The sequence below is a fragment of the Fulvia fulva genome, chromosome 4, assembly GCF_020509005.1.
Source record: "Fulvia fulva chromosome 4, complete sequence".
NCBI classification, from domain to species: Eukaryota; Fungi; Ascomycota; class Dothideomycetes; order Mycosphaerellales; family Mycosphaerellaceae; genus Fulvia; species Fulvia fulva.
In genome coordinates this window covers 1,459,431-1,483,482 of record NC_063015.1, presented here as the reverse complement: position 1 = coordinate 1,483,482, position 24,052 = coordinate 1,459,431, and the positions used below count along the sequence as shown (strand labels likewise).

The following is a 24,052-nucleotide window of genomic DNA, read 5'->3' as shown; positions in this document are numbered from 1 at the left end:
CTTTCTTTTCCACTCTCCCCGAAACACTTCCACAAACGGGTACCGCTGACTGGATGTACTACGAAGACTTCGATGCTGGTATTCATGTGCATATGTCTCCGCCAGTACTGCTACGCAATGCTCAGCGTTGCATAGAGAAAGGGCACGGAACGAGGAAAAGAAGGCACCGTGATGTAAACCGAACTTGATTACATGTATGTATTAGATGAACATACTATCTCTGTACGCCTCAGTGCGTACTGCAACCCATCGTCGCCGCTTGTTGAACAATCTGAATCCACATCCAATTCCCGCCAAAGCATCGAAATCCACCCAACCCAACTCCTCGCTAAGTCGAAAGTCCGCATGGGGTATCTCCTCCTACAAAACAACCATGCAAACCCGCTGTACCGAATTCAAAAATAGTCGTAAAGCGTAATCATGTCGTGAAGAGCAACAAGAAGCAGCTCAATAAACCGGCACAGTCAAACTCCCAGTCTGACTCGCATAAAACGAATACCCAGGCGGCGCATCATCCCCACCCCCTCCCACCACCTGCACTCCGATCCGGCTCCGTCCAAGCAACGCATCATCAGGCACATGGATCGTCCTCGACTGGAAGTAATCGCTATACTCATCATCCATAATCATCTCCATATTCGAATCAATAGAGCCGGACCGCGGGCTAGCGTCGCCGCTGGAGTGGCTGGTAATTTGAATGGGGACTTTGAGGTCGATGGTGCCGCCGATCCCGGCTGTGTGTAGGCCCAGCTCGAGCTTGAGTTGGTAGACGCGGCTGACGAGGCAGGTGTGGAAGGTGGGGGCGAAGGCTTTGGTGGATGGGAGGGTGAGGGGGACGAGGATTTTGGACGTGTAGTAGGATTTGCCTTTGTAGGTCTCGCTGGGTTCTGGGGTGGTGGTGGTGGGGGTTGATCCTGTGGCGGAAAGGCCTGAGTCGCGGCGCTCGAGGACGGGTTTGGACCCGTCGTGTTTGGTCCATTCGACGCTTGCGACGCAGCGGGAGGAGAGGTTGATTTGTTCGCTGTGCATGCCCTGGGAGAGGTCTAGGAGCGAGGCTTGTTTGGTTGGGAAGGTGCTGCGGGCGGTGCTGGCGAAGTAGGTGCAGACTTTCAGGCGTGTTGCCATACTGCCTAGACGTGGTGGAGGAGACTTTGTGTCGACGGGATCGAAGCGGAGCACGACTGTGGCCATTGATGGTTGTTGTTCGCCGGTCCGGTGGGCTTGCAGACGCATAGGTGCTGGCTGTGATGCTTCAACGACCAGTGTGCCCAACTTGCCTTGAAGTACTCCTTTGCGAATGGTGCGCTCCTTGCGCATGGTGTATTCGCTGTCGTTCTCGACAATGAGAGGTGGCTGCTCCTGCGTAGCTGGCACAACGCGCACGCGACGGGCTTTGCTCGCAATAGTGGCCTTGACGGTGTCGCCGCCTTCCTCCTTGTCCTTCGAGATCCTGGCGAAAACTCCATAGCGGATGCTAGCCATCTCCGGAACCATGTCATCAACAGATTCCGCCTTCCACTCGGCTTCCTTATCGCCGAAGCTGGGTGGTAGCTGGAGATGTGTATCGCGGAGCGACTGGTTTGCGGCCTTGTGTTGACATATCCGCGGGAGGAGCTGTTGTGGCACGACGAAGACGAAGGGGAGCTCGTACTTCTGGCCGGCCTTTAAAGTTCGGTCTTCTGGGAGATGCTCGTGGAGACGTGGCTGCTTGAGCTTCAGGAATTGATGGAAAGCCTCAGATTTGCCAGAAATGGCTGCCGCGGTGGTCAGACGCTCAACGTAGGTCCTCGTTGTTCCTACGAATTCGACCTCAATGTCATCGAAGCTTGTGTCTGTGGGTGCGACAATGGTGGCAACGCCCTCGATTTTGTCCAAGGTGCTGTAGACAGACCGTCTGCGGTGCAGATTGATCTGGATTTCAGGCTTGTGGGCCTGGTAGAGGTTTCTCAGGCGGGACTGCATGTTGTGTCCATCGCTGCTGTGCTCGGAGGGAACAGACATCTTGCCGTTTCCTTTTCAACAGCTGTCGCGTGGACAAACGAGCAGCTCCAACAAAGAGAGATGGCTTCGAGAGCCAATGAAGTACGTGCTGCTGCGAGGTCGCTGTATTTGGAAGTGCGGGGACGATGCTGTCCTGTGATGCAGTGTGTGGTGTGGCTTGCGATAGAGGTGCAGATCTTGGGATGGTGTGAGGGCTCTTGAGTTGGATCCGCGGCGAAGGAGAGTTGATGAACTGTAGCGAACTCACTGGAATATGACGGGCCCAAGACGGTGGTGGGCGGCCATCGAGGTGTCTTATAGCAACATGGCAACGACACACGAATGCGCCTTGTTGAGTGCATGCTCGTTGTTGAGTCACGGAGAAGACATGGCCACATGGGATTCGCACTCGATGCCTCCAACAGGAATGACAGGGGTCGGAGCTTGCGATGGCGCTGTGAATGCTGTGATTCGTCGGACTGCCATAGCGTCAGCAGCTCCACGCGAAGGTCACTTTGTAAGCACGGAGTGCATGATGGAGTAGAGGATACTCAGTATAGGGCGTCGCACGTCGATCTACTCCTCCCTGAACGCCGTAGCTGGTAGCGGGCAGCTGTCTGCTATCAGCTATCTGTACCATTCTTTTTGGCAGCTCTCGCCGACCTCCCCATCACACAATGCTCCTCTGCGCAACACTGTTTGGCAAACCTTTGCAGGCTCTGCACCACGGTGCCTTCACGGTGCACGCGGTGTGGGCATCTGCCCGTCAGTGCATGGCAACGGCATGATGAGGCAACACGTGTGTGTGCTAGCCACGAATGGGAAACAATTCCATGCAGAATTGCACAGGTTAAGCAGAGACGGCGGGCCGTGAGACAGAGGGCATTGTTATGTGTCATGTCGTCCAAGTGTAGAAGGGCAAAACGAGAGCGCGCAGTTCCAGAAAGGTCTGGTCTGCCATATAAGTGGATCTACCGCAGCCATGGCCCATGGTGAGATTTTGCTGGGAGCGAAGAATTTTCACGGTATCTCACCCCATAGCACGTGGCCGGCAGCCAGCCAGACGATTTCATCATGTGCTCTCGGCCCACCTGCAGGCACGAAACGGCTGGCCACTTCGGCATCTCGTTCACGGTCGCGGCCGCATTGACGGCAGAATCCCTTCGTTCACCGTTAATTGAGTTCATACCGTACCCACTTCATTAAGCGTAGCGACCGAGCGCTAGCCACACCGGAGTACGAGCTTGCGAGTACGTAGGTGAGGCGTCAGCGAGGGAGTGAAGCTCTATACCAGCCCTCAACTAGCCTTGGCGCCCGCTCTGATTGGTCAACTTTCGAGCTTTAGAGTCACGTGACCTACCGCACTGTGCCTGTTGGCGAACTCGATGTCGTCGTATAATAAGCACTGTACGTCGGGTAGCGATAGCGTGGATCGCACGCTACTTTGCAGTCTAGAAGGGTTGGTAGAGAGCTCCGCTCCGCTACGCTTACCTTTGGAGGTTCACAACCGCCAACAGCACATTTTAGGCTCGAGGAGGATGCCAAGCTGAGCTGTGATTGGTCGTAATTCAAACCCGGATATGCCTTAGGCACGCCGCACAACAACGTGTCTTCAGTCTTCACGACTATAGTCGCAATATCGCATGCTCAGCTCGTCGCTTTGCGGTACCATAGCGGGTCTCACGCGCTACAGCACATTTTTGACTTTATTGGCCTAGACTACCAGGCCACCAACAATTCCGTCGGCCAAAACACAACATGCCGAATGACCAAGTATCAGTCGCCAGAGAACACTGCACACAAAAGCGTTCGTGGGACCCGTGGCGGCAACTGAAGCCGATGTACATGCAATGCACCCAAGATGTATGCATACCGTCTCGCGACGGGCGTGATGCAAGACGAAGATTGCTTGGAGGCAAAGCTCTTTCCTCAACATTCTGGACCATGTCAATGGCGACGACATAATCCAACGTGTAGTATGATCACGATCACGATCACGCTCGATACACGGCAGCTATAACGTGCAGAACTGTGGTCAAGACCAGGAGGTTGCTCGTTGCAAGAGTATGCATGGAACGCCGTCTGCATGTACGACGAGTGCCTAATTGAGGCGCTGTTGCCTGACTCACAGCCCAGAGACGACACCGCACTGTATAGTTGCTCAGTCGTTGACCTTTGTTCGAAGCAGATGCGATGCATAAGGTAGGAGTCATGTGTTCCTGAGCTGTAACAACAAACATCAACCAATCGAAGGAGGCACAGCTATGCAGCTTGCTCAAACCAAGCTCGCAGGCAGATCTGCAGGCAGCCACCGCGTGCAAACGCAGCACTTATATCTTGATTTCACACTTGTTGCAGTTGACAATACTGACCGACCTTACTAACATTGGGACACTCAACCACACAACGGAACACTACCAACACAAAATGTCACTCTTTGGGCGAGGCAACATGGCAGGCGATCACATCTGCGGCTGCTATGTCGTGTCCAACTACAAACGACGATACCTGCCACAGTGCAAGCTGACGTCTCACACCACCATCAACCCAGTCTGCTACACAACACAACTCACACAAGTCTTTCGGAATGCAAGCCAAGAAGATCTTCCCGAGGCCAGGTACACATTCCCGCTGTACGATGGCGTTGCAGTCAGCGGATATACCATCACCTACGGGGGCAAGTCAATCACTGGCGTGGTCAAGCAAAAAGACGATGCGAAGAAAACGTACGAAGCAGCCCTGTCCAGAGGGGAAACCGCCGGTCTACTGGAGAGCCTGCCTGCTGGCGTCTTTGGCGTCACACTAGCGAACATACGCGCAGGAACCGATATAACTGTGGACATCATGTACTGCGGTGAACTCAAGCACGATGCTGCAATCGACGGACTGCGATACAACTTGCCCACTAGCATTGCTCCACGATATGGTGATTACCCAGGCGAGGTCATGCAGTCGAACACCAGCATCGATGGTGGCATCCGCATCACGGTCGATGTTGACATGGGAAAATCTGCTGTACGAAAAGTGCAGTCGCCCAGCCATCCGATCGCAGTCTCAATGGGCGGACTGTCCACAGGTGATCAAGCTCAACAGGCGCCTTTCCAACCTTCGCAAGCATCAGCAACCTTGACCCAGGGCAACACTGAACTTTCCGGCGACTTCGTACTACAGCTGCTTATCGACGACATGAAGAAGCCACAGGCCATCCTTGAGACACACCCCTTACTACCTGGTCAGCGAGCGATCATGACTACTCTGGTTCCGAACTTCGTCTTGGAACCGGCCCATCCTGAGCTGGTGTTCATTGCCGATCAGTCTGGCAGCATGTCAGGCGCGAAGAACACAAGTCTCGTCGCAGCGCTGAAAGTATTCATCAAGTCAATGCCGCTGGGCGTTCGCTTCAACATCTGCGCATTTGGAAACTCCTACAAGTTCCTCTGGCCTCAGTCACAAGCCTACAGCGAGAAGCATGTGGACGAGGCTCTCGCGTTTGTCAACACGTTTGCAGCAAGCTGTGGTGGTACACAAATTCTGGAGCCGATTCGGGAAGCATTCAAGAGACGCCTCCAGGACCTGCCACTTGAAGTCATGCTTCTGACAGACGGCGAGATCTGGGATGAAAAGGCTGTGTTCGGCTACATCAACGAGCAAGTGAAGGACAAGGCTGTTGACGGGAGGGTGTTCGCTCTGGGTATCGGACAAGATGTGTCGCACACCCTGGTCGAAGGCGTCGCCCGTGCTGGTAATGGCTTTGCACAGTTTGTCACGCAGAATGAGGAGATTGATCAGAAGGTGATCCGAATGCTGAAAGGAAGTTTGTATGCTCACACGAAGGACTACGAGCTGGAAGTGCACTACGACACCGCGGATGATTTCGAAATGGTGGAGAGAGTTCGCGATTGTCTGGAAGTGGCTGAGCAGCGCGACGAGGCGAAGCCTGCTCCATCGAAAGCCATTTCGTTCTTCGACACGGCCGCTAATCCAGATACCACAGCCGAGAAGACTGACGGAGACCGCTACGCACACCTTCCCAAGCTCGAAACGCCCAAGGCTCTGCAAGCTCCAGTCGATGTTCCTCCTCTGTTTCCCTTCAACAGAACTACTGTCTACGTCCTTCTAGGACCGGACTCGCCAGAACAGGATGTCGTCTCCCTGACACTTCGCGCGACAGCACCCCAGGGACCAATCGAGCTGAACATTCCTATTCAGGGAAGGCAGTCTGGTGTCAGTATTCACACCCTAGCTGCAAGAAAGGTGATCCAGGATCTAGAACAAGGTCGCGGCTGGCTCAACAATGCTTCCAGCGGTGGCAAGCCCTTGAAAGTGGCCTACGAGAGCCGCTTCGATGAGATGGTCGAGCGAGAAGCTGTACGTTTGGGTGAGCGGTTCCAGATAGCAGGCAAGTGGACTTCTTTCGTAGCTGTGCAGGAGAACTCGGAAGAGCAGGCACCAAGCTTGGAAAGACCTGCGGCACCACCCGTGGAGCTTCGACGTATGAGGATGATGGCGGCACCGTCTTCTACCTCGCAGAGCTTCAAAAAGACGGCCAGAATGACGACAGGAGGAACTGCTCCTAGAAGATCCATGGGCAACGCACCCTCTGGAGGTTTCGGACTCATGTCTCCAGGTGGTGGTGGTGGTGGTGGTGGTGCACTTTTCAGCCGTACTTCCAGTGCTTCCACAGGAGCTGGAGGATCGCAGGCTGGACAGTCACTACAAGACTATCAAGGTGGACTCATGCTACTGGAGCAACAGAACAAGAGTCGGAAGATCATGAGTCAAGGCAGCGCTTTGGCTGCTGCTGCTTCCGCTCCTGTCAGGTGGGCATCTCCTAATGAGGAGTGCGAGGAAGAAGACGAGGATATGGCATTCGGTCTCTTCGACGACGGTCCTCCCAACCCAGGTTTCGCTCCTTCTGGAGCCACAGCCGCCCTCAACTACAAGGAGAACGAGGACGAAAGCCTTGGCCTGTTCGGCTCACCCCTTCAACCCAAGCCCGCTCCCAGCGGTGATACACTACATCGTATCATCAGTCTCCAGAAATTCTCGGGCGCATGGAGTTGGCAGAAGGAGATCTTTGACCTGATCGTGGTCGACTGCAACAAGATTGATCTGCAGCTTCCCGGGGTCGATAAGGATGTGACAGCTACAGCGCTCGTTGTGGCTTTTCTGGAGAAGCAGATGGGTAGTAGGAAGGATGTTTGGGAGATGGTGGTGGCGAAGGCGAGGGCTTGGTTGCGAGGTCAAGGAGTTGAGGTGGATGAGGTGATAGCGAGTGCTGTGAAGTGTATCGAGGAGGATGGACGGCATTGAGGCATTATGGTTTGGGAGGAGGAGCATTGGAGGAGGGATAGAGTTGGTGCGGAGGGGATATCATCGGCTCTCATTTGATTGCATCTGATTCCAGAGCATATAATAGTCAGTATTGCGTTTTATTCGCTGAAGCCACTGATCAAACCTTACGAATGCCAAGACTTTCAGATTCACTTCAGCTTGTGGGCCGTTATTGTACTCCATAGTTGGTCCAATACCGCCGCCGTAGGGTTTGCTGCATCGACAAAGTCCAGTCGGGTAGCGACGTCCATCCCCCATATCCCTTTTGTACTGCTCGGGCTTGGCCTTGTACTACGATCGGGAAATGTATCCGAGATCAACGCTAGCGGTCACTGTATGTGGTGCTGTTTCTGGACAGGATCGACTGCTACAACTGGTCTCGAGGGGTATTAAGGTATGATCTGTGCTTGTTTGGTGCTACAGTGGCGTCGTTTTAGGCTAGTGTGCGGAGTTGTACAATAGCGGTACGGCACTAGTTAGTTCTAGCGACTGCGATATGTTATAGGCGTGATCCCGCAGCACCTCACTCTTGACCCCTCGTCATACTTGTTGCGATCATGTACTTGCTACACAGTCTGGTTGCCTCGCAGGCGCTACTGGTAGCAGCAGCACCACAGCTGTCAGGCATCTTACCACCCTTCTTCACCGGGTCCGCTTCTAGCTGCAACACTCTTCCCAGAACGAGTACGCCACTACATCTCCCAACGCCGTCGGCATCGACAGCGCCAAGCTGAACGCCGCTCTCGGCTACGCAGCCGTGCAAGGCTCCTCTTCCGTCAAAGTCTTCCGTAACGGCTGTCTAGTCGGGCAAGGCTTCCGCGACATCTTGCAAGAGCGAGTCCCCGAGCTCAACGCAGGCCAGACCAAGGCTGTAGTCGCACTAATCGCCGGCATCGCCGCGGATCGTGGACGGATCAATATCAATGCCCCCATTGACCGGTATGTCGAGCCTGGTCTTGGCGATGCAGCACATCGAACCATTACGCTTTGACAGTTCATGAACTTGGTCTCGGGCGTGCAAGTCAACCACATTCAAGGCCTGAACCAGGTCGCAGACATTTCGAGGATGAGGGAGTATTTTGCGCAGAAGCTTGTGCATCCTGCTGGCGAGTACTACGAGTTTGATGAGACGACGCCGTCGGTCGTTGTGTACTGCATTGAGCGCGTCGTTGAGGCCAAGGGATATGCGGATTTTCAGAACTTTGCGCAGAAAGAGCTGTTCAACAAGCTAGGCATCCCCGAAAGCGCGTACTTCTGGCAGAAAGATCGATCTGGCGTTACGACGGGATACTCTGGTCTTTGGCTTCGTCCGCTGGAATATGGGCGGCTGGGCTTGTTGCTGCTGAATAATGGGACTTTCGGTGGACGGCGAATCCTGTCACAGGCTTTTATCGAGGAAGCGAGGAAGGGGACCAGTGCCAATTGTGAGTTTGGTCTGTATGTCTGGCTCAATGACTGCAAACCTGGCTAGACGCAGGTCAACACCAATTATCCTTCGTGCCGGTTGTATCCCAGCGAAGCGTGGATTCAAAGCGCACCCTCTGACATGTATTACTCCCTCAGACTTGGGACAAATACTTTCGTCATTCCAAGGTAAGTAGATCCCAGCGACCGACCATGACAGAGGAAGCGTCCTGCTAAGCGTTGCAACAGCCTGGACATGGTCATCAGTCGTGTCGGCTACCAGGAGCTAGATACCCTTCCAGGCGCCACCAACGGCGATCTCCATGGCGCATTCCCAGGCAACGCGGGCGGGCCAGGTAATCATGAGTTCTTCCGACTGCTGATGGCTTCAATCACCAATATCCGTGCCAACGTTGCAGCGACGATACAGAACTCAGGTCCGTACGATAGGCCTGCGTCGGAGAGAGTTGACCTGGAGCCTTTCATCGAGCCTTTGTCCGCGCCTCTAGGGAGCTACGCTGCGATTGGGCCGAGTGGGCCGGTTGGTTGCAATGCGTTGTCGTGCGAGAGCTCGTCGAATGATGGGCTGACGTGGCTTGGGCACATTCCGAGGACGTTGCCGGGCTTCATGGAGCAGAGACCGTCTAGCTGACTTATGGCATGAATGAAAGTATCTTCCTGTCTTCCGTTGGGACTGAGTCCCAGGTCAGGGTATCGCTCTGCAATGTGACGATGCATGCCTTTTGCGCCAGATGTGAGACTGACGATGTGAAGACGCCATGTTCACGAATGGTTTACAGTAGACCGCAGTTGTTGTTGACGGTGCAATGCAAGCATGCGGCGCAGAATCCCTCTGAAGGACTCCACCGTTGCGAGCTGGAGTTCTGAGCTTTCAAATGAGCGTGCCCGTGCTGAGTGACCTCAAGTCTCTAGCAAGCTTCACCAAGATCCAGCGTTGGCGACTATCTGTCCCCGGAACAGACTTTTTAAGCGCCTGTCGTCTTGGCTCGCGGAGCTGGGCGCCGATCTGATGGTTGGAGCAATACTGTCTTGGTACAACTATTATTCCATGAACATCGTTGTTTGCGCTTTGAGTTTGGACGGTGAAGTCTACCTCCAACATCAGGCGGATCGCTTTGTAAGGGTGCACGTGACAGCCAGCTGGACCCTTTAGCGAAGCTGATGTTGGAGATAGGGTAAAGTGTGTTATGTGCCAAGCCAGTGGGGTCAATGCTAGATGACGGCTGTCCTCCTGAAGCTAGAAAGGCGCAATGCAGATATCTCCTTTGAGTGAGGTACGTCACCAGGCAAGCGGTGATCAATGGACAGAGGTATAACGAAGGAACCCCGATTGGACATGTCTTGTGAACAACAATGTGATTGCCAAGCGCAGCATGCTATGCCAAGGCGCTAGTGGACTGGCGGGCGGAGCGGATCCTTCCGTCTTTCCACTAAATCCCGCGCTATATTCTCCGCCCAAAATCCTTCTCTAAACATCATCACATGGTCAGATCATTTGGCAGACATAGTCTTCGCTTCAGAACTTGTCATTGTGCGCTCAGCGTGCGTGTCAATCGCAAGCGCGGGCTTCTAGCTCTGTAGATTGAGGCTGGAAGCGTGCGAGATCTGGTGTACATTGGTATTACGTACACAACGACAGACGAGTCAAAGCCACAGTCGCTGCAACTCAGTGGCATTTAGATATCTCATTGGGACTCTCGGCCACACTCAAACACATGCGGGTGCCTCGGTTAAAGAGCAATGACAATACTCGCTGCTAACGAAAATACTACGACGTAGGCCATCGAGCTGATTGTAGTCGAGGAACCAGATGTTGCGGCAAGGTCAACGACCTGGCAGAGCAGCGTTGGACTATTTTGTGACGTGGCTCCGATGTACAGCACATTGAGTCGACTCAATGCAGCTTCGTAGTTGGAAAGGTTCGATGCTGGGAGCGGCTTGTAAGTCAGAGAGAAGATGGTCTCGCCGGATTGGAGCGACTGGTCCTGAGACGGTCCAAATGTGGAGTTGCTCAATTCTGCAGAAGACTGTCAGCATGCGCTGAGCGACTTTAAGTGCAGCAGCTTACCTATCTGAAGACCACCGCCGCCTGACATGCCGGTGCCCAGCGAGTCCTGGCAGGCTGCCATACCAGCTGCGAATGCCAGCAGCCCGGAACAGGAGTTTTGTTTGCCAAGTGCATCTGCCACTGCTGTAGCGCACTCGTTACCGAGAACACTCGAGCAATTACCATTGTCGTCTGCGGAATATCGGCTGGTGACGTTGGACGGCACCGGGTATGATTGTGCTTTGATACAGAGGGAAGCACGAGCTGTAGGGTCCTGACCGGTCGCTGGGCCAAGGTATTCCTTCAGATTGCGTCCGCCAGACCATTGTAAGTCCCACTGCAGATATGCGGCGCTGTAGTTCTCCAGTCCATTAGGAGACAGGTCAGCAGGGAGAGCCACGTTGGTCACGTTCACTCGCCAGGTCCAGTTTTCGTTTGGGCTGTCCAGCGAGAAGGGGAAGCTGGCTTCTGTGGACGTGTTCGAGCTGCGTCCAGCACTGGCGAAAAGAGCCTGCTGCGCTGGAGTGGCGTCACCGTTGCCTGGTATACTGCTGAATCCGTTGATCCCGATATCAGGACCTTCGGTGAATTGCCTGGCAGAGAGTAGGGATGCGCTAGCAGCTTGCTGCAAGATGGGTAAAAAGAGTACGCTCTTCATGTTGGAGATGGAGTGATCGGCACTAAGAGAGAGGCCCAAGTACTAGGAGGTATGTTAAAAGAAGATACCAATTGCAAAACAACACTCGAATAAAATATGCATCCGCTAGCAGCTGCATCCTGTTCGACACGAGACTCTGCACTATCACAAGAGAGCCAATGGACGACTCTCAGATGTTGAGAGTCTTGGGAGGCACAGCTAGCTGTGTAGAGCGACCGACAGTAGCCAATCTAAGCTGCATTGCCGCGCCGGGAATCCTTTGAAAGGCTTGACCTTATGCCTTGGCAACTTTGTATTCAAGATGGTCTCACTACTGGCTGGCTATCCGCTGATCGACTTCCGCCCACCCAGGCAGAGGCTTGGCTGCACAATTCTGTTCCATGTACAGTGACGACGATCACGCAACTCTATAACACTGGTAGAGCTGTGGTCTGCAGAACAGCTTTTACACATTTGGCTACTTTGTGGAGAATGTCTCCTGCGCTTCGACAAGCCAATGGCGACTTCCTGTTGGCCATCTTGAGCTCACAATTCCAACGCTATCTGTCTGTTCCTACGCGTTGGGCCTTCAGCGACCGATATCCACGTTTCCTGTGCCACACTTCGAGCTTTGCGGTCGCGAGATCTCAACGGGATGCCCTGTAGTCATTGGCCTGTGGTCGTATGTGCTGGCTACTCAACCTGTGCAGTTATGACTGCTTATTGTTTTGAACAGTCTACTTAACAGATGGTCCATCGCATCAGTATCCTCCATGGTGGCGGGAGTCGGCTCCTTTTTTACAGCGGGGCGCACGAATCACATATCTTTGCGATGATGTTGCATGCTGGGTGGCCTCTGAAGGTATACTCAAGCACCTCCTTCCCGCTGCCACAGTCTGAACCCCCCTGAAAGCTGGCGCTGAAAGACACCCTTAGGTTCATACTTCATACTCACTTTCCTCATAAACTCGACGTTAGCCTTTCCATACCCCTGAATAGGGTCTTGCCACCTCTCGGCGTAATTCAAATACACCCAGTCCGTTGCCACTCCATACCTAACCGCCATGCGTTGGGCTTCAGCAAACGTCTCCTCCCACAGTTCCTTGACAAACGCATCGTTCTCAGCACCGGCCCATTGGACTGTTGGATTGACGTTGATAATGTAGCCGGACTCTGGACCTAAAATGTGCTGTTGGCGGTTGTGAACCTCCAAAGGTAAGCGTAGCGGAGTGGAGCTCTCTACCAACCCTTCTAGACTGCAAAGTAGCGTGCGATCCACGCTACCGCTACCCGACGTACAGTGCTTATTATACGACGACATCGAGTTCGCCAACAGGCACAGTGCGGTAGGTCACGTGACTCTAAAGCTCGAAAGTTGACCAATCAGAGCGGGCGCCAAGGCTAGTTGAGGGCTGGTATAGAGCTTCACTCCCTCGCTGACGCCTCACCTACGTACTCGCAAGCTCGTACTCCGGTGTGGCTAGCGCTCGGTCGCTACGCTTAATGACGTTTCCGCCTGTGTTCTTGGATTTGGAGGTCATGATGGGGTGGAGGGGCTGGAAAGCCACGCTGCAGGCGGATCGCGGGATTCGGTCTAAGAAGTGGGTGATGGTCTTGTCTAGGAGTTCGATCAGTACGATCATGAAAGCGGCATCGGCGTGGAAATTCATGTTGATGAGGACGCGGCGTGGGGACGTTGGATTGTCCAAGTTGTTTACATCGCTGAAGGATTTCTGGAGAGACAGGATGTTGAGAGAGCTGGCTGTTGTTATATTGTTAGTGTAACGGTCGAATCTATGATATTTTATCGGCAGTCAACTCACCTAATTGTGGCGCGGCATTTTGGAGCTCACTGAGGAAAGGGGGAGTACTGTTAACAGCCGGTAGCTTGGTGTACGTGAATGTGTTCACGATAACCTTGGTTGCAACATCTGACTGCTTCTCCCAGCTGTGTATCTGTGCAAACGATGCATAGGGATCGTACTGGTCGATGGGCGTTGAAGCCAGGTCGACAAACGCGGTAGCGAGGTCGTCGGACTGCGTGGTATCATATACGGCCGAGCCAACTAGCAAGTCTCCGCCTTGGAAGGCCTTGAAGCGAAAGGCTGTGACGATGCCAAAGTTATTGCTCCCTCCCTTTAAAGCGCGGAAAAGATCCGGTTTGTTGGCTGAAGATACTGTCTCTAGGTGTCCATCGGCCATAGCTAGTTCAAGGCAATTACTGAGTCGCAGACCCATCCATAGCGTGCCGAGAAGAAGCTAATACCGCCACCTAAAGTAAGGCCCGCGACACCAACGCTCGCAAACCTCCCGCCCGCGATGTGAAGCCCAAGGGCATCGAGATGCTCATAGACGGCATTCCATCGAGCACCGGCGCCGACCTCAACAGACGTGTTTCCCACCGTCGTAGTATCGTCCAAGCGAGAGAGGTCAAAGGTGATACCCGATTCGATGTTTGCAGCGCCGGGCCAGCCAGTATGTCCAACGCCTCGCACGGCGAATTTGCATTGCGACGTCTTGCCGAGGATGCCTACAGCTCGAGCTACGTCTTGTGATTTCTCCGCCGTGAAGATGCAGTTCGGCTCGAGCTCACTCTCTCGCTCAGTCCAGTATCCATCAAGAAATTGCTGATAGGTGTCGTTGCTTGGGTAAGAGAGCTGTTGTGAGAAATGCTCGGCGAGGCGCTCGCAGCAGTGATTGTTGTAGTCGGTGGCATGTGAAGTACTCACCGCGGAGAATAACATGCAGATGATGATCAAGAGACACATCCTGACGTCGATGGGAGTTCGCTATCCAACGTGTCAGTGCAAAGCTCACGAATTCGAGGGCTAGGGCCAGGCTACATGTAAATTCCTTCGATTCGAGGACATGGCTCGTGTTGGTGAGAGTCGTGGCTCATAGGGCCGCTTCACTCCACTTCAACCCACTTGACTGCATATCTATTGTCGTCAACTTTGCAGGCGGCATTATTTTCTCCGATAGGTTCAGACGTAGCACAAAAGCTCGCTTCACTCCAACCACGGCCAATGCGGCTGAACATCCGTTACCGCCAAGTATGCGGTTGAGCTCGTGTAGACGCTGCGTGCTTCAAACTTCGGACATGACCATCGAAGCTTGAGTAATCCCTTGCTATCTTGTTCCATTTGGGCGCTGTGTTGCTCCTCTGTGCTGTACAATTCGTCCAGGCTTAACCTACTTCGTTCCGCTGCAAGTCTAGCTTTTTTGCTGTACGCTCCAAATCGTGTTGGGTGCCATCACAGTAGTACCCACCATGACATGGTAGCACTACAGCGGCGAGCGTATGTACTGCTTGGTCTGCGGGTCCAAAAGCTCGCCCTCAGCTTGCTTCCACTCCCTCCTCACAATCTCAGCCCGCTGTTGCGACCTTGGTCTGATCTTGGCCTCAAACGGCTCAGGCATGCACACAAAGCCCTGCGTCAGCTTCTCTTGGTCGGGGATGATCGGCTGGCCATCCGCTCCTTCTGCTGGCGATACGTTGAAAGCCCATAGAATGCGTGAGATGCCCAAGAACAGACTGCGCTCGGCGACGTGCATGCCAGGACAAATTCGACGTCCGGCACCGAAAGTGAACTGATCACGCTTCGTGCCGTCTGGGTTGGAGGCAGAGTCGTAGAGATTGAGGTGATCATCTTTGTAGCGCATTGGGTCGAACTTGCGAGGATTAGGGGCACGCTTCGGGTTGTTGTTGATGGCCCAGACGTTGTTCATTACTCCTGTGCCTTTAGGTATGAAGTACCCTTTGTAGGTATCGTCGTTGCTGGTAGCGTGAGGGACTGCGCCGAGAATGGTCGTGGGACACCATCTGAGAGTCTCCTTCATCACCATTGTCGCGATTGGTAGGTTGGGCTGGTCTTCCATGGTCGGTAGTCTTGAGTCGCCGACGATCTTATCGATCTCTTGTTGAGCATACCTCTGTACTTCTGGATAGAGTAGCATGGCTTGCATGAAGGCGTACAGCGTGCTCGAGGTGGTGTCTGAGCCGGCCTCAAGAAGTGTTCCTGAGATATATGCCTGGAAATGGTCAGTGTCGTGTTAAAGCTACAATAGTCATACGCTTACAGCTTGGGCATCACTAAAGCCCCCCTTCTTTTGTGCTTCGGCCATGCCAACACAAAAACAGTGTTTGATGGTACCGTCCTCAACCTCTTGCTTTGCTCGTAGCCAGTGGCCAAGATAAAATTTTCGTTCCGCTTTGTGCAAGTCTTTTGCCTTTTTCTGTGTGGACAGGATCCAATCAGGAAGACGTCTCAGTACAGCAAAGAAGTCGATCAGGGCAGCTGTGCCAGTCTGGTTGATCTCAGCAAATTCGGCGAAACCATCGAAAAGCTGTTGGATGTTCTTGTCCTCATAAGTGGGAGTCCGCCATCCAAATACCATCGAGGTCGTCAAAGCGTTAGAGTAGCGTCCAATATGCTTCAAGAAGTCGTCAGGGGTGTCCAGCAGATCGTTCAGCATCTGTTGATTCTCCAGCATCTGGTATGGCACATAGCTCGGGGCGACGTTGAGGTTCAGCAAAAGATGGACCATTTTGCGGATATTTCGCCAAGTCGGGCCATAGGTCATCATAAGCAGGCGCAAGCCGTCGGACAGAGATCTTGACCAATGTACAACTCTGGACGAGCCGAGTAGTTGATCGAACGCTTGTCCAAAAGGTCTTTCACGGCCTCATCACTGGAAAGCACGACAAGGGTTTTGGTGCCAAGCATCAAAGAGTATATGTCGCCATACCTTATCGAATCAGCAGCCATCGCCGTACTCATGGAGGGTGTTACTTACTCGCGAGCTCATTCCTCGAACTGTAGATGAGCATCGCGTGCGGGCATGAGATGTATGTTACCGAGGATTGGAATGGTTGGTGGTCCTGGCGGGAAATCCTTCGGTCTGCTACCAATGGATAGCAGTCTGTAGAAACCGTATGCCGCAATGGCCAATACCGCTACGAGGATCTGGTAGGAGCGTTCCATGTTTGATACGGTACTCCAACTGGCTGTCATATGGAGGTTTGGGATCACATGTGATGGAGCGCTGATTGATATATGTGTATCGAGATCTGCGGCCAGTCCACCGAAGTCAATGCCGGTCTGCTTGAGATGTCGGTACAATTAGACATGCTTGACCCGGCCACGAGCTTCCAACGAAGCGCCATGATATCTCTATGCAACGACCAATAGCATTTGCTATGATGCGCCGCCGTGAAAGTGACATGCGGATGCGGAGGTGGGCTGCGGAAGTGGAGGTGGGACACTTTTGAGGCGCATTGCAGATCAGGTACACCAGTACGTGGCGATCATCTCCAAACTTGCTGAAATTCAACGATCAGGTCGTTCACTTGGCGCATGCTAGTATCGTCGTATTGCTTCAGCAAAGACGGTGGCGATTGCTGGCATGTCGTAGATGCGGCAGCTCTGTCCGCCAATGCTTGCTCTCGTGTTGCGCTGGCAGTCGATATCCGCTCAACCAGAAATTGCGCGAGCTGCCAGTACTCTGGGGCATATCGTAGGAATCCGAGGCGCTTCCACATGTTGTCGGAAGTCAGGGAGTGGCCGACCAGAGGTACGTGTCTGTAAAGATAACAGTAGCCGTCCTGGTAAAGATTCCATACTTTGATCCAGTTCCGCAAAGCGTGCCTGACGGGTGTCATCTCGATGTCGTGACCGAATAACTGCTGCGTCTGGAAGATCATGGATTGCAGTGCCGATGACACCACGAACAAATTCAGTGGTCCCATGTCTACCAGCACAATTTGATGTTGTAATTCTAGTTGGCCTTCGCAGAACTTCTCGCACAGCGTAGACATCATCCCGACCTGAGCTGTTGCCCCACTGGCGAGATAGTTGAAGCACATTGTTGCAGAGTCTGCTTGAAAGGCGCCTTCGTTGGTGGCAAATTGCATTTGCATCTCCTTGATAGCAAGCCTGGGCGGCAAGTTGTTGAGATAACGAAAGCTGTGTCCAGCAAGAACACTCACAAAAAGATCCGAATCAGCTCTTCTCATAGAACATATTCCGCCCAGTCGAAGTCATCTGACGATTGAGAACTGTAAAGCGAGTGTCTGGCGTAGGGTATACCAATGTCTCGCGCCACAGCGACCATGGTGCTGAACCGAAACCGCCGTATTCTGCGTTTACTTGGATCGGTGCCATCCCAATTCTGGTAGAGGCAGACAATGTAGAAGGGACTGTATCCTTTCTCTTGATGGGAACCGCCTTTGCTGTTCACCGTCGTAGCAGAAATCGTCATCTTGGAACACCATCTCCTCGACGACTTCAAACCAAGTCCTGGCATCTTCGCGATCGGATGACTGCGGTGAGACAGAAGCTCCGATGATGACCATGGCCGCAAGTAGTACAGGCTTGGTAGTTCTCGCATCGAATGTGAGACGGTGCAGGATATTGACGTTGGGATGCCACAGCGCAAAGTAGAGCTCCACATACAGGCGCATGCGTCCAGGCGAGAAGAAGTCGACACACATCGCCTCCAACAGAGGACCAAGACAAAGTGATCGCAATGTTCCGAGGCTTGATCTTAATGACTTCTTCCACTAGGCTGATGAGTTGATGCGACTTAAGTGCTAGTGGGTCGGTCTTGTATTGTAACGTGGGAGAGATCCCGGACTCCTGCGATGGGCTTCTCATCATGCGCAAAGCGGCAGTATAGGCATGCTCTCTGGCACTTTCTGTGCCACAATCGAATGAAGCGATGAGACCTGCATTCCTTTTGAACTTCTCGAGAAACTCCAGAGATTGTTCGCTGGTTTTATCGAAGCTCGCCAGGCCATACGGGTCGTCTCTTGTGGCTGACTCACTAGCACCATTGTCGAAAACTGTCCACAAGGCGAGATCGTTGGCGTCCTCATACAGATCGTCTCCGTTCCAGCTATAAGAGAAATCTGCTCCGAGTGTTGCTCCAGTGTTGTTCGAGAATGCTTCATCACCGAGGCCGATAGCAGCAGGCGACGCCGGCCTTTCTATGTTGTTTGAGTGACTCCCAAAGGGCCGCAGCGGTGTTTGAAGTCTGCCGCTATACACGCAGATGGTATCCCACTTACGGCAGGTCTCGCAGGGCTGCTCTAGATTACATCGGCGCTTACTTGTCACGCAGCTATCGCACGCCGCTTGCCTTGCAGCAATTTTTTTGGCGCTTGCCACCGCATGTTTGAAGATGTCGCCGCAAGACGTCCGATCGGGAAATGTCGACTTGCATCTACAGAAAACGTTAGCTGCAGGCACGGCTATGGCCCCGCTAGTGGGCCCACAGGCGGCATTGGTGTATTCGCTCTTCGCTATGGGTTGCTTCGTGTCGCCGTAAGTGTTCCACCCTCTCGTAGCTCTTGCCGCAATGGCAGCTGTAGAGCGGTGTCAAATCTTCACCGCGCGACAACACCTGGGATGTCGACATAATTAACTGCAGTGTCAGCACCTAGTTCCATTGTCGGTGGTACGCAAGGAGAGAAGTGGATAGAGCAGCCACGAGGGACCTCGGTACAGCAGCCCAGAGCTACATCGAGCTCGTAAACTGACATACAGTCGTGCCAGTATCGCCCTTCCGTCGATGGGTAGGTGGTGGCGCAGAGGCAGCGGCGTCACGAAATCTCGACATGACTGGGCCCTCCAGTGGTGTACGGCCGGTAGCATACGTGTAAGAGTCGTCGAGCGGCCAGGACACATCGTAATGACCTGCCGATTCGTCACACGGTCAGCGCGAAGGCTTGAGATTGGCTAGTGATAGATGACACTATGCTGACAGCCATGGGAGACGTATTCAGACGTGTAAGGTTGATGGAGGCGCGAGAAAGTGCAATGGCGGAAGAGATGTGTGGTGCCCGCGGTGCCTGAGGCAAACAATGCCAAGACACTGCTGATACCGTATCTTCAAGAATTTTTGGTCGTATGGATGTGTAATACATAACCCGGCCTACCCGGATAGGCTGTCCGTCAAGGATCAGTTCCAGCCGGCTTAAAGAAAGGACAAATGAAAGGAAAGGCCTGAGTGTGAAGTATCAACATTGAAGCTTTGGTAGAACGCTAGCATAAACACCTAGTGCACTCGGCTTCCTCGATCGTCGCGTTAAACCGCGACGTTTTAAACAAAACAGTATATTAGGCAATAACGAAGCGCTTATATATAGTAATATATATACTAAAATGCTCACCTATATATACGTTATCGAATACGTGCCTTAAAATGCTATAACTTATACTAAGAGTCTATTTTCCCGAGAGCAAAGAATAGCAAAGTCTTGGCGCTTATCGACGTCGATAATTTACGACAAACCTTTGTAGCAAGTCGATTCGTGATTGTCGCGTCGCGTTTCGTGGCCTGGACAGCTAAGGTCAGTTTGGCCTCGTTTGAAGACAATACACGCTGTAATGGTGGTTGCATAGCTGTATCTGTGGAAGTGGTACAGTTCTTGGCAAAAGCGGCCCGCTCGGTGGTGTGGCCCGCTCGGTGGTGAAGCACGTTATAGTGTATTTAATAGTTATCACGAAACTCAAATTATCGATAGATCTATAACTATTAGTTCTATATTTGTAGAAATTTGTATCCTCGTATCTAGCTATACTACGAAATTATATCTTATTTTCTGAATTTTTTTTTTAGAAAACTCGCGATTCAGCGGACCGGGAAAGCCGAGTGCACCAGGTGTTTATGCTAGCGTTCTATCTCGACTTTACAGCGATCCTCGACGCCAGTTTTCCTGTCGATAGTGTACAATGCAGTGTAAGGAAAATGGAAAAAGCTCTCAGCCAGCTTGGTTGGCAGCAGCGATTGCACCCAGGCCAGTGCCACCATACGGAGAATCGATGCCGTTGGGACCCATAGGGCCGTCCTGATTGTCTTCGTTGTCGTCGTCTTGGATCTCGACGGGTTTCTGCTCCATGTGACCAGTGTTGCCATTTGTACCAGATGGGCCAGCCAAGGCGCTGCTGTTGGGCTGACCAGCTGTCTGCGAGTCGTCGTGCGCTGGACTGCTATCGAGCTCATTCTCCTCGCCCATGCCGTTGATCTCGGGCCACAATCGCTCCCAAAGGTAGACGACTTGTTGGTACTGTAGCTCGCATCTAACGAGTTGTTCCCGCCCAGAACCCGTAGTCTCAGCGTTTGCAAGCTCGTCGACGATGGCCCTACAAGCTTCAACAAATTTACTGAATTCGCGGGAAGTCCAATTTGGGATGAGTGCTTCTTGTAGCGCTGAAATGTGCTGGTCGGAGCCGTTGAAAGGACGAACTGAGGAAGGGCCGTTGCCAAAGGGGTCTGTTTGCGAGTGTGTAAGGTACGAGGGGACGGAGTAATTCGACGAAGGGACGGTGTTTGCGAAGTTTGAAGCGTATTGCCAGGAGACACAGTAGCACTGGTTGTGGTCAGTCGCATCACTTCAGAGCGATATCATAGCTGCAACTTACGTGCTCGGTCGCCCAAAGGACTACCATGCCTTCAAGCAGGGTCGAGCGTGTGTCGGCAGCACTCATCAAGAGATCGATGTATGCTTTCGTGATCGGGGATGGTGGCTCGCCGTCAGATTGTATGGCGTATTTGCGTTTCGTGCTCTCGATGAAATCAATCTCTTTACGGAGGTTGCTAACAGTGGAAATGAGAAGATCAAGTGCTCGGTACTGGGTGTCAACTTTGCTGTTGCTGGTCTCTGGCAGGCGGACTTTGCCAATGAGTGAACCGATGAAGGAGACCATTGCCCGCGAAATGTGGCTGTTCTGACCAAGCCTATCATAGTATCAGTGCCACAGCTCCGTCCGCTCGGCTCGATATCTTTGCTTACCAGTGGGAAAGTGCGCTCGCCGACAGAGTGCCACATCCAGCGTGCGAAAGGAACTGTTGCTGTGTCGCCTTGTCCATCTTGTCCGGCCACTTGTTGACGAGGTGATTCGCAAGAGAGGGTGCTGGACGATGTGGCGGAGGTGGCATGCGCGCGTTGGGGTGCATACCGCCAGTAACAGTCCGTGGTGCGGAACCCGTGTTGAGGTTGGGGTTCGGTGCGCCGCCTTTCCAGATGTCGTTGCCAGGTGCATAATTTCGGGCGCCACTTGGTGTCATCTCTAGTTCGCCGGCTGCAAGAGCCTGTTGACCTTCACTTGAGGCCAAGAAACTTTGGCATTGGGCAAGGTGCTCAATCTGTCGGGTCGTGTTCTTGGCGCGAGAGAAGCCACACGACAGGCATCGAGCTCGCATGCACTATGATAGTCTGTTGGCGGTCTGTTCAAGAGGTGCTTGACATGCAGATGAAGGAGGGCAATGTCGGCATCTAGGTACGTCTGAATCGCCACAAGACGTTGATGGTCTGGGAGGGAGACAAGCCAATCGCTGAATTGCTGCCTATGAAGGAAAAGATAATACTCACTTTGGTAGCCGAGTCCCCATCGTAGAACTCGTCAAAGTACTGTCGTCGTCAGATTGTGTTACCCGTTTTGCACATACACGACATGACGGAATCGCACCTTGGTCGTTTCTGTCGAAGTGTTAGCAGGGAGCAAAGCGCAGAAGTGAGCACGAATCCTGACCAAAGTTGCGTCCCCGTATCATGGTTGGGGTGTAGTCTGCTCCGTTGTAGCCGTGTGGCGAGTTGTTGTATGGATTGATCGCACTGTTGTCCTCTGCTGTCAGTAACCTCGCGATATCCGTATCGTCGCAAGCTTGGTATGTGGATGTCGAACAGAGTGGGTTGTGGAGATAGTTGTGGATTGCTCACTTACTCTGGATCTCCTCGATCCCAGGCGTTCAGGTTCATGCTATCGCGCTTGCTGTACTTGTTAGGGGGCGCCAAGTCCTGTCCGTTGCCCGCCGCTCGCCATTGCTTGTACTGCGTGCAGTTCTCCAGATGCGCTTTTTTGCGGTTGAGCGTCTTGACGGATCCGGACCAGTTGCGACAGTGGACACATTGGACTGTGTCGCCGGCGTGCTCACTCTCGATGGGCTCGAACTGAGCGTGGGTGTAGTTGTCCGGTGGTCGAGGCATCTTGCTGTCGTTGTCGTCTCAGATCGCGACCGGCCAGTCTCCTTTCTAGCAAGAGTCTGACTGCGCGAAGGCGGAAGCGGCGACGACTAATCCCCAGTCTGCGACATGTCAGCGCATCATTCACTGACGGTGGCGATGGGCAGCGCGTTGCTCGAGCCTCGTGATGCGTGATGGGCACTTACGGCGACGCGATTACTGTTGTCGATTTGAAAGAGTTAAAGTCGGAGACCAGGAGAAAACGTGCATTTCCCGCACAGGCCGCCGGCTTGTCGGCGAGAAACAAGCGGGACGGCAGCGACGGTCAATAACAGTCTGTTTCATGCTTTGGCTCCTTCCAATCTCAACCATCACTCACACCTTTAAGTCTTTAACACTGCACTCTTGCGCGTGATGCATTGCAATACTATACACCCTCACGCCTCCTGGTCTTCAAACAACGCTGCATCGTTCCTCTGCCACTTTCCATCCCGATAGACGAACGACCATGGACCCCTTGGCACTTCAGCGAACTGCTTGATCCCACGACCTGAATTCTCCCCCCGCTCGTCTTCGTTACATGGCCGCCAGCCATAGGTCTCTGGCTGCTTCTCGCCCGGCCTCGCCCTGCCATCCAGCATAGGCCGGAAGTCCATAGACGTCAAGTTGTCACCGCTCTTCCATCCAAAGAGGTGAACTTCACCATCCTCGCCGCCTTCTCTACAGAAGCCATGGCCCCCGGATATCGTCAGCGCTGGAACCTCAAAAAACTCCCGAATTGCACGAATGATGTCGTGGCCAGTCGTGTACTTGGTATCAGGGCCATCCTTTCCGAGCGTAACTGCTGGGCAGACGATGATACCGTGCTTCTCCCGGGCGGCCTTGGCTACCTTCTGGTAATGCTGCTTGATCATGGGATCCTCCTTCAAGGCAGTGATGACTGCATCCTTCAAAGCATCGCTGACTAAATTTTCTGTGGGATGTAAGACAGCTGGGCACCATGCTCTCATGTCGTGCGGTGCTCCGACGATGGCAACAATGTGCGCAACGAAGTACTTGTTGGTCTTGTCATCCATAGGCATGAACACACCAACTGTTGTGATGCAGCTCGAGGTCCCAGCCGCGTTAACGACATGTTCTGTGTCATTGTTTAGCTTCACCGTCTGCGGGAAGATCTGAACGCCGCCCTGGCCGGGATAGAGATGCAGGTACTTGATTGGAGTTTTCGACATTGCAACAGATGATGATTCGCCGTCAAGCATTTCAGAAGCACTTTATATATATGACCAGCTGGATCAACCCAGCACGAGGACAAACATCTGAACAATGAGGCATCGAGGGGGCTCGAACGCGTGTGAGAAGAGCGTGGAACAAGACTGTCCTCGTGTAATCAACTCGATGCTTCTGAACTGGCTACGCTCTTCTGAACACACAAGACAGTCAGACACTCTGCTCTCTTGGCTCCGGGACCTGACGAAGGCAACAATGTGCGCATCGAAGCACTTTTTGACCCCATCGTCCAGAAATACGTAGACTGAAGCGATACAACTGTGATCAGAAGGTATCGTCAATCACGTCGATGAGAAAACTTCGCCAGTCGAGCTCGATAATCCTATTGGGTAGCTCCAGGCGTTTGCGGGAGTTGAGATACTTGCGATAGGCC

At 53.2% G+C, this 24,052-nt stretch overlaps 9 protein-coding genes across 9 annotated transcripts; 1 reads left to right on the top strand and 8 right to left on the bottom strand.

The window, feature by feature from the left end:
* Positions 1-447: 447 nt before the first annotated feature.
* Positions 448-2,001, bottom strand: CLAFUR5_04296 (uncharacterized protein; the record flags this gene model as incomplete). The annotated part of the gene is made up of 1 exon (XM_047903444.1): positions 448-2,001. The coding sequence occupies one exon, from the start codon at positions 1,999-2,001 to the stop codon at positions 448-450; it is 1,554 nt and encodes a 517-aa protein (XP_047760298.1).
* Positions 2,002-4,431: 2,430 nt separating this feature from the next.
* Positions 4,432-9,370, top strand: CLAFUR5_04295 (von Willebrand factor A domain-containing protein 5A; the record flags this gene model as incomplete). Its single annotated transcript, XM_047903443.1, has 5 exons — positions 4,432-7,245; positions 7,994-8,257; positions 8,309-8,751; positions 8,878-8,907; positions 8,968-9,370. 5 exons carry the CDS (start codon positions 4,432-4,434, stop codon positions 9,368-9,370), a joined length of 3,954 nt encoding a protein of 1,317 aa, XP_047760299.1.
* A 1,099-nt stretch (positions 9,371-10,469) lies between these two features.
* On the bottom strand, positions 10,470-11,444 carry CLAFUR5_04294 (uncharacterized protein; the record flags this gene model as incomplete). Its single annotated transcript, XM_047903442.1, has 2 exons — positions 10,470-10,756; positions 10,808-11,444. The coding sequence occupies 2 exons, from the start codon at positions 11,442-11,444 to the stop codon at positions 10,470-10,472; spliced, it is 924 nt and encodes a 307-aa protein (XP_047760438.1).
* An 847-nt stretch (positions 11,445-12,291) lies between these two features.
* Positions 12,292-14,191, bottom strand: CLAFUR5_04293 (FAD-dependent monooxygenase sdcF; the record flags this gene model as incomplete). Its single annotated transcript, XM_047903441.1, has 4 exons — positions 12,292-12,602; positions 12,880-13,185; positions 13,247-13,604; positions 13,646-14,191. The coding sequence occupies 4 exons, from the start codon at positions 14,189-14,191 to the stop codon at positions 12,292-12,294; spliced, it is 1,521 nt and encodes a 506-aa protein (XP_047761008.1).
* Positions 14,192-14,708: 517 nt separating this feature from the next.
* Positions 14,709-16,408, bottom strand: CLAFUR5_04292 (Cytochrome P450 monooxygenase virE; the record flags this gene model as incomplete). Its single annotated transcript, XM_047903440.1, has 4 exons — positions 14,709-15,455; positions 15,504-16,054; positions 16,084-16,172; positions 16,242-16,408. 4 exons carry the CDS (start codon positions 16,406-16,408, stop codon positions 14,709-14,711), a joined length of 1,554 nt encoding a protein of 517 aa, XP_047760292.1.
* A 323-nt stretch (positions 16,409-16,731) lies between these two features.
* Positions 16,732-17,778, bottom strand: CLAFUR5_04291 (uncharacterized protein; the record flags this gene model as incomplete). The annotated part of the gene is made up of 4 exons (XM_047903439.1): positions 16,732-17,109; positions 17,140-17,429; positions 17,513-17,629; positions 17,664-17,778. The coding sequence occupies 4 exons, from the start codon at positions 17,776-17,778 to the stop codon at positions 16,732-16,734; spliced, it is 900 nt and encodes a 299-aa protein (XP_047760293.1).
* A 2,409-nt stretch (positions 17,779-20,187) lies between these two features.
* Positions 20,188-21,629, bottom strand: CLAFUR5_04290 (putative transcription factor; the record flags this gene model as incomplete). Its single annotated transcript, XM_047903438.1, has 3 exons — positions 20,188-20,796; positions 20,849-21,164; positions 21,220-21,629. The coding sequence occupies 3 exons, from the start codon at positions 21,627-21,629 to the stop codon at positions 20,188-20,190; spliced, it is 1,335 nt and encodes a 444-aa protein (XP_047760296.1).
* Positions 21,630-21,856: 227 nt separating this feature from the next.
* CLAFUR5_04289 (uncharacterized protein) lies at positions 21,857-22,413 on the bottom strand (the record flags this gene model as incomplete). The annotated part of the gene is made up of 3 exons (XM_047903437.1): positions 21,857-21,906; positions 21,959-22,041; positions 22,151-22,413. The coding sequence occupies 3 exons, from the start codon at positions 22,411-22,413 to the stop codon at positions 21,857-21,859; spliced, it is 396 nt and encodes a 131-aa protein (XP_047761215.1).
* Positions 22,414-22,826: 413 nt separating this feature from the next.
* Positions 22,827-23,621, bottom strand: CLAFUR5_04288 (uncharacterized protein; the record flags this gene model as incomplete). Its single annotated transcript, XM_047903436.1, has 1 exon — positions 22,827-23,621. The coding sequence occupies one exon, from the start codon at positions 23,619-23,621 to the stop codon at positions 22,827-22,829; it is 795 nt and encodes a 264-aa protein (XP_047761214.1).
* Positions 23,622-24,052: the final 431 nt, after the last annotated feature.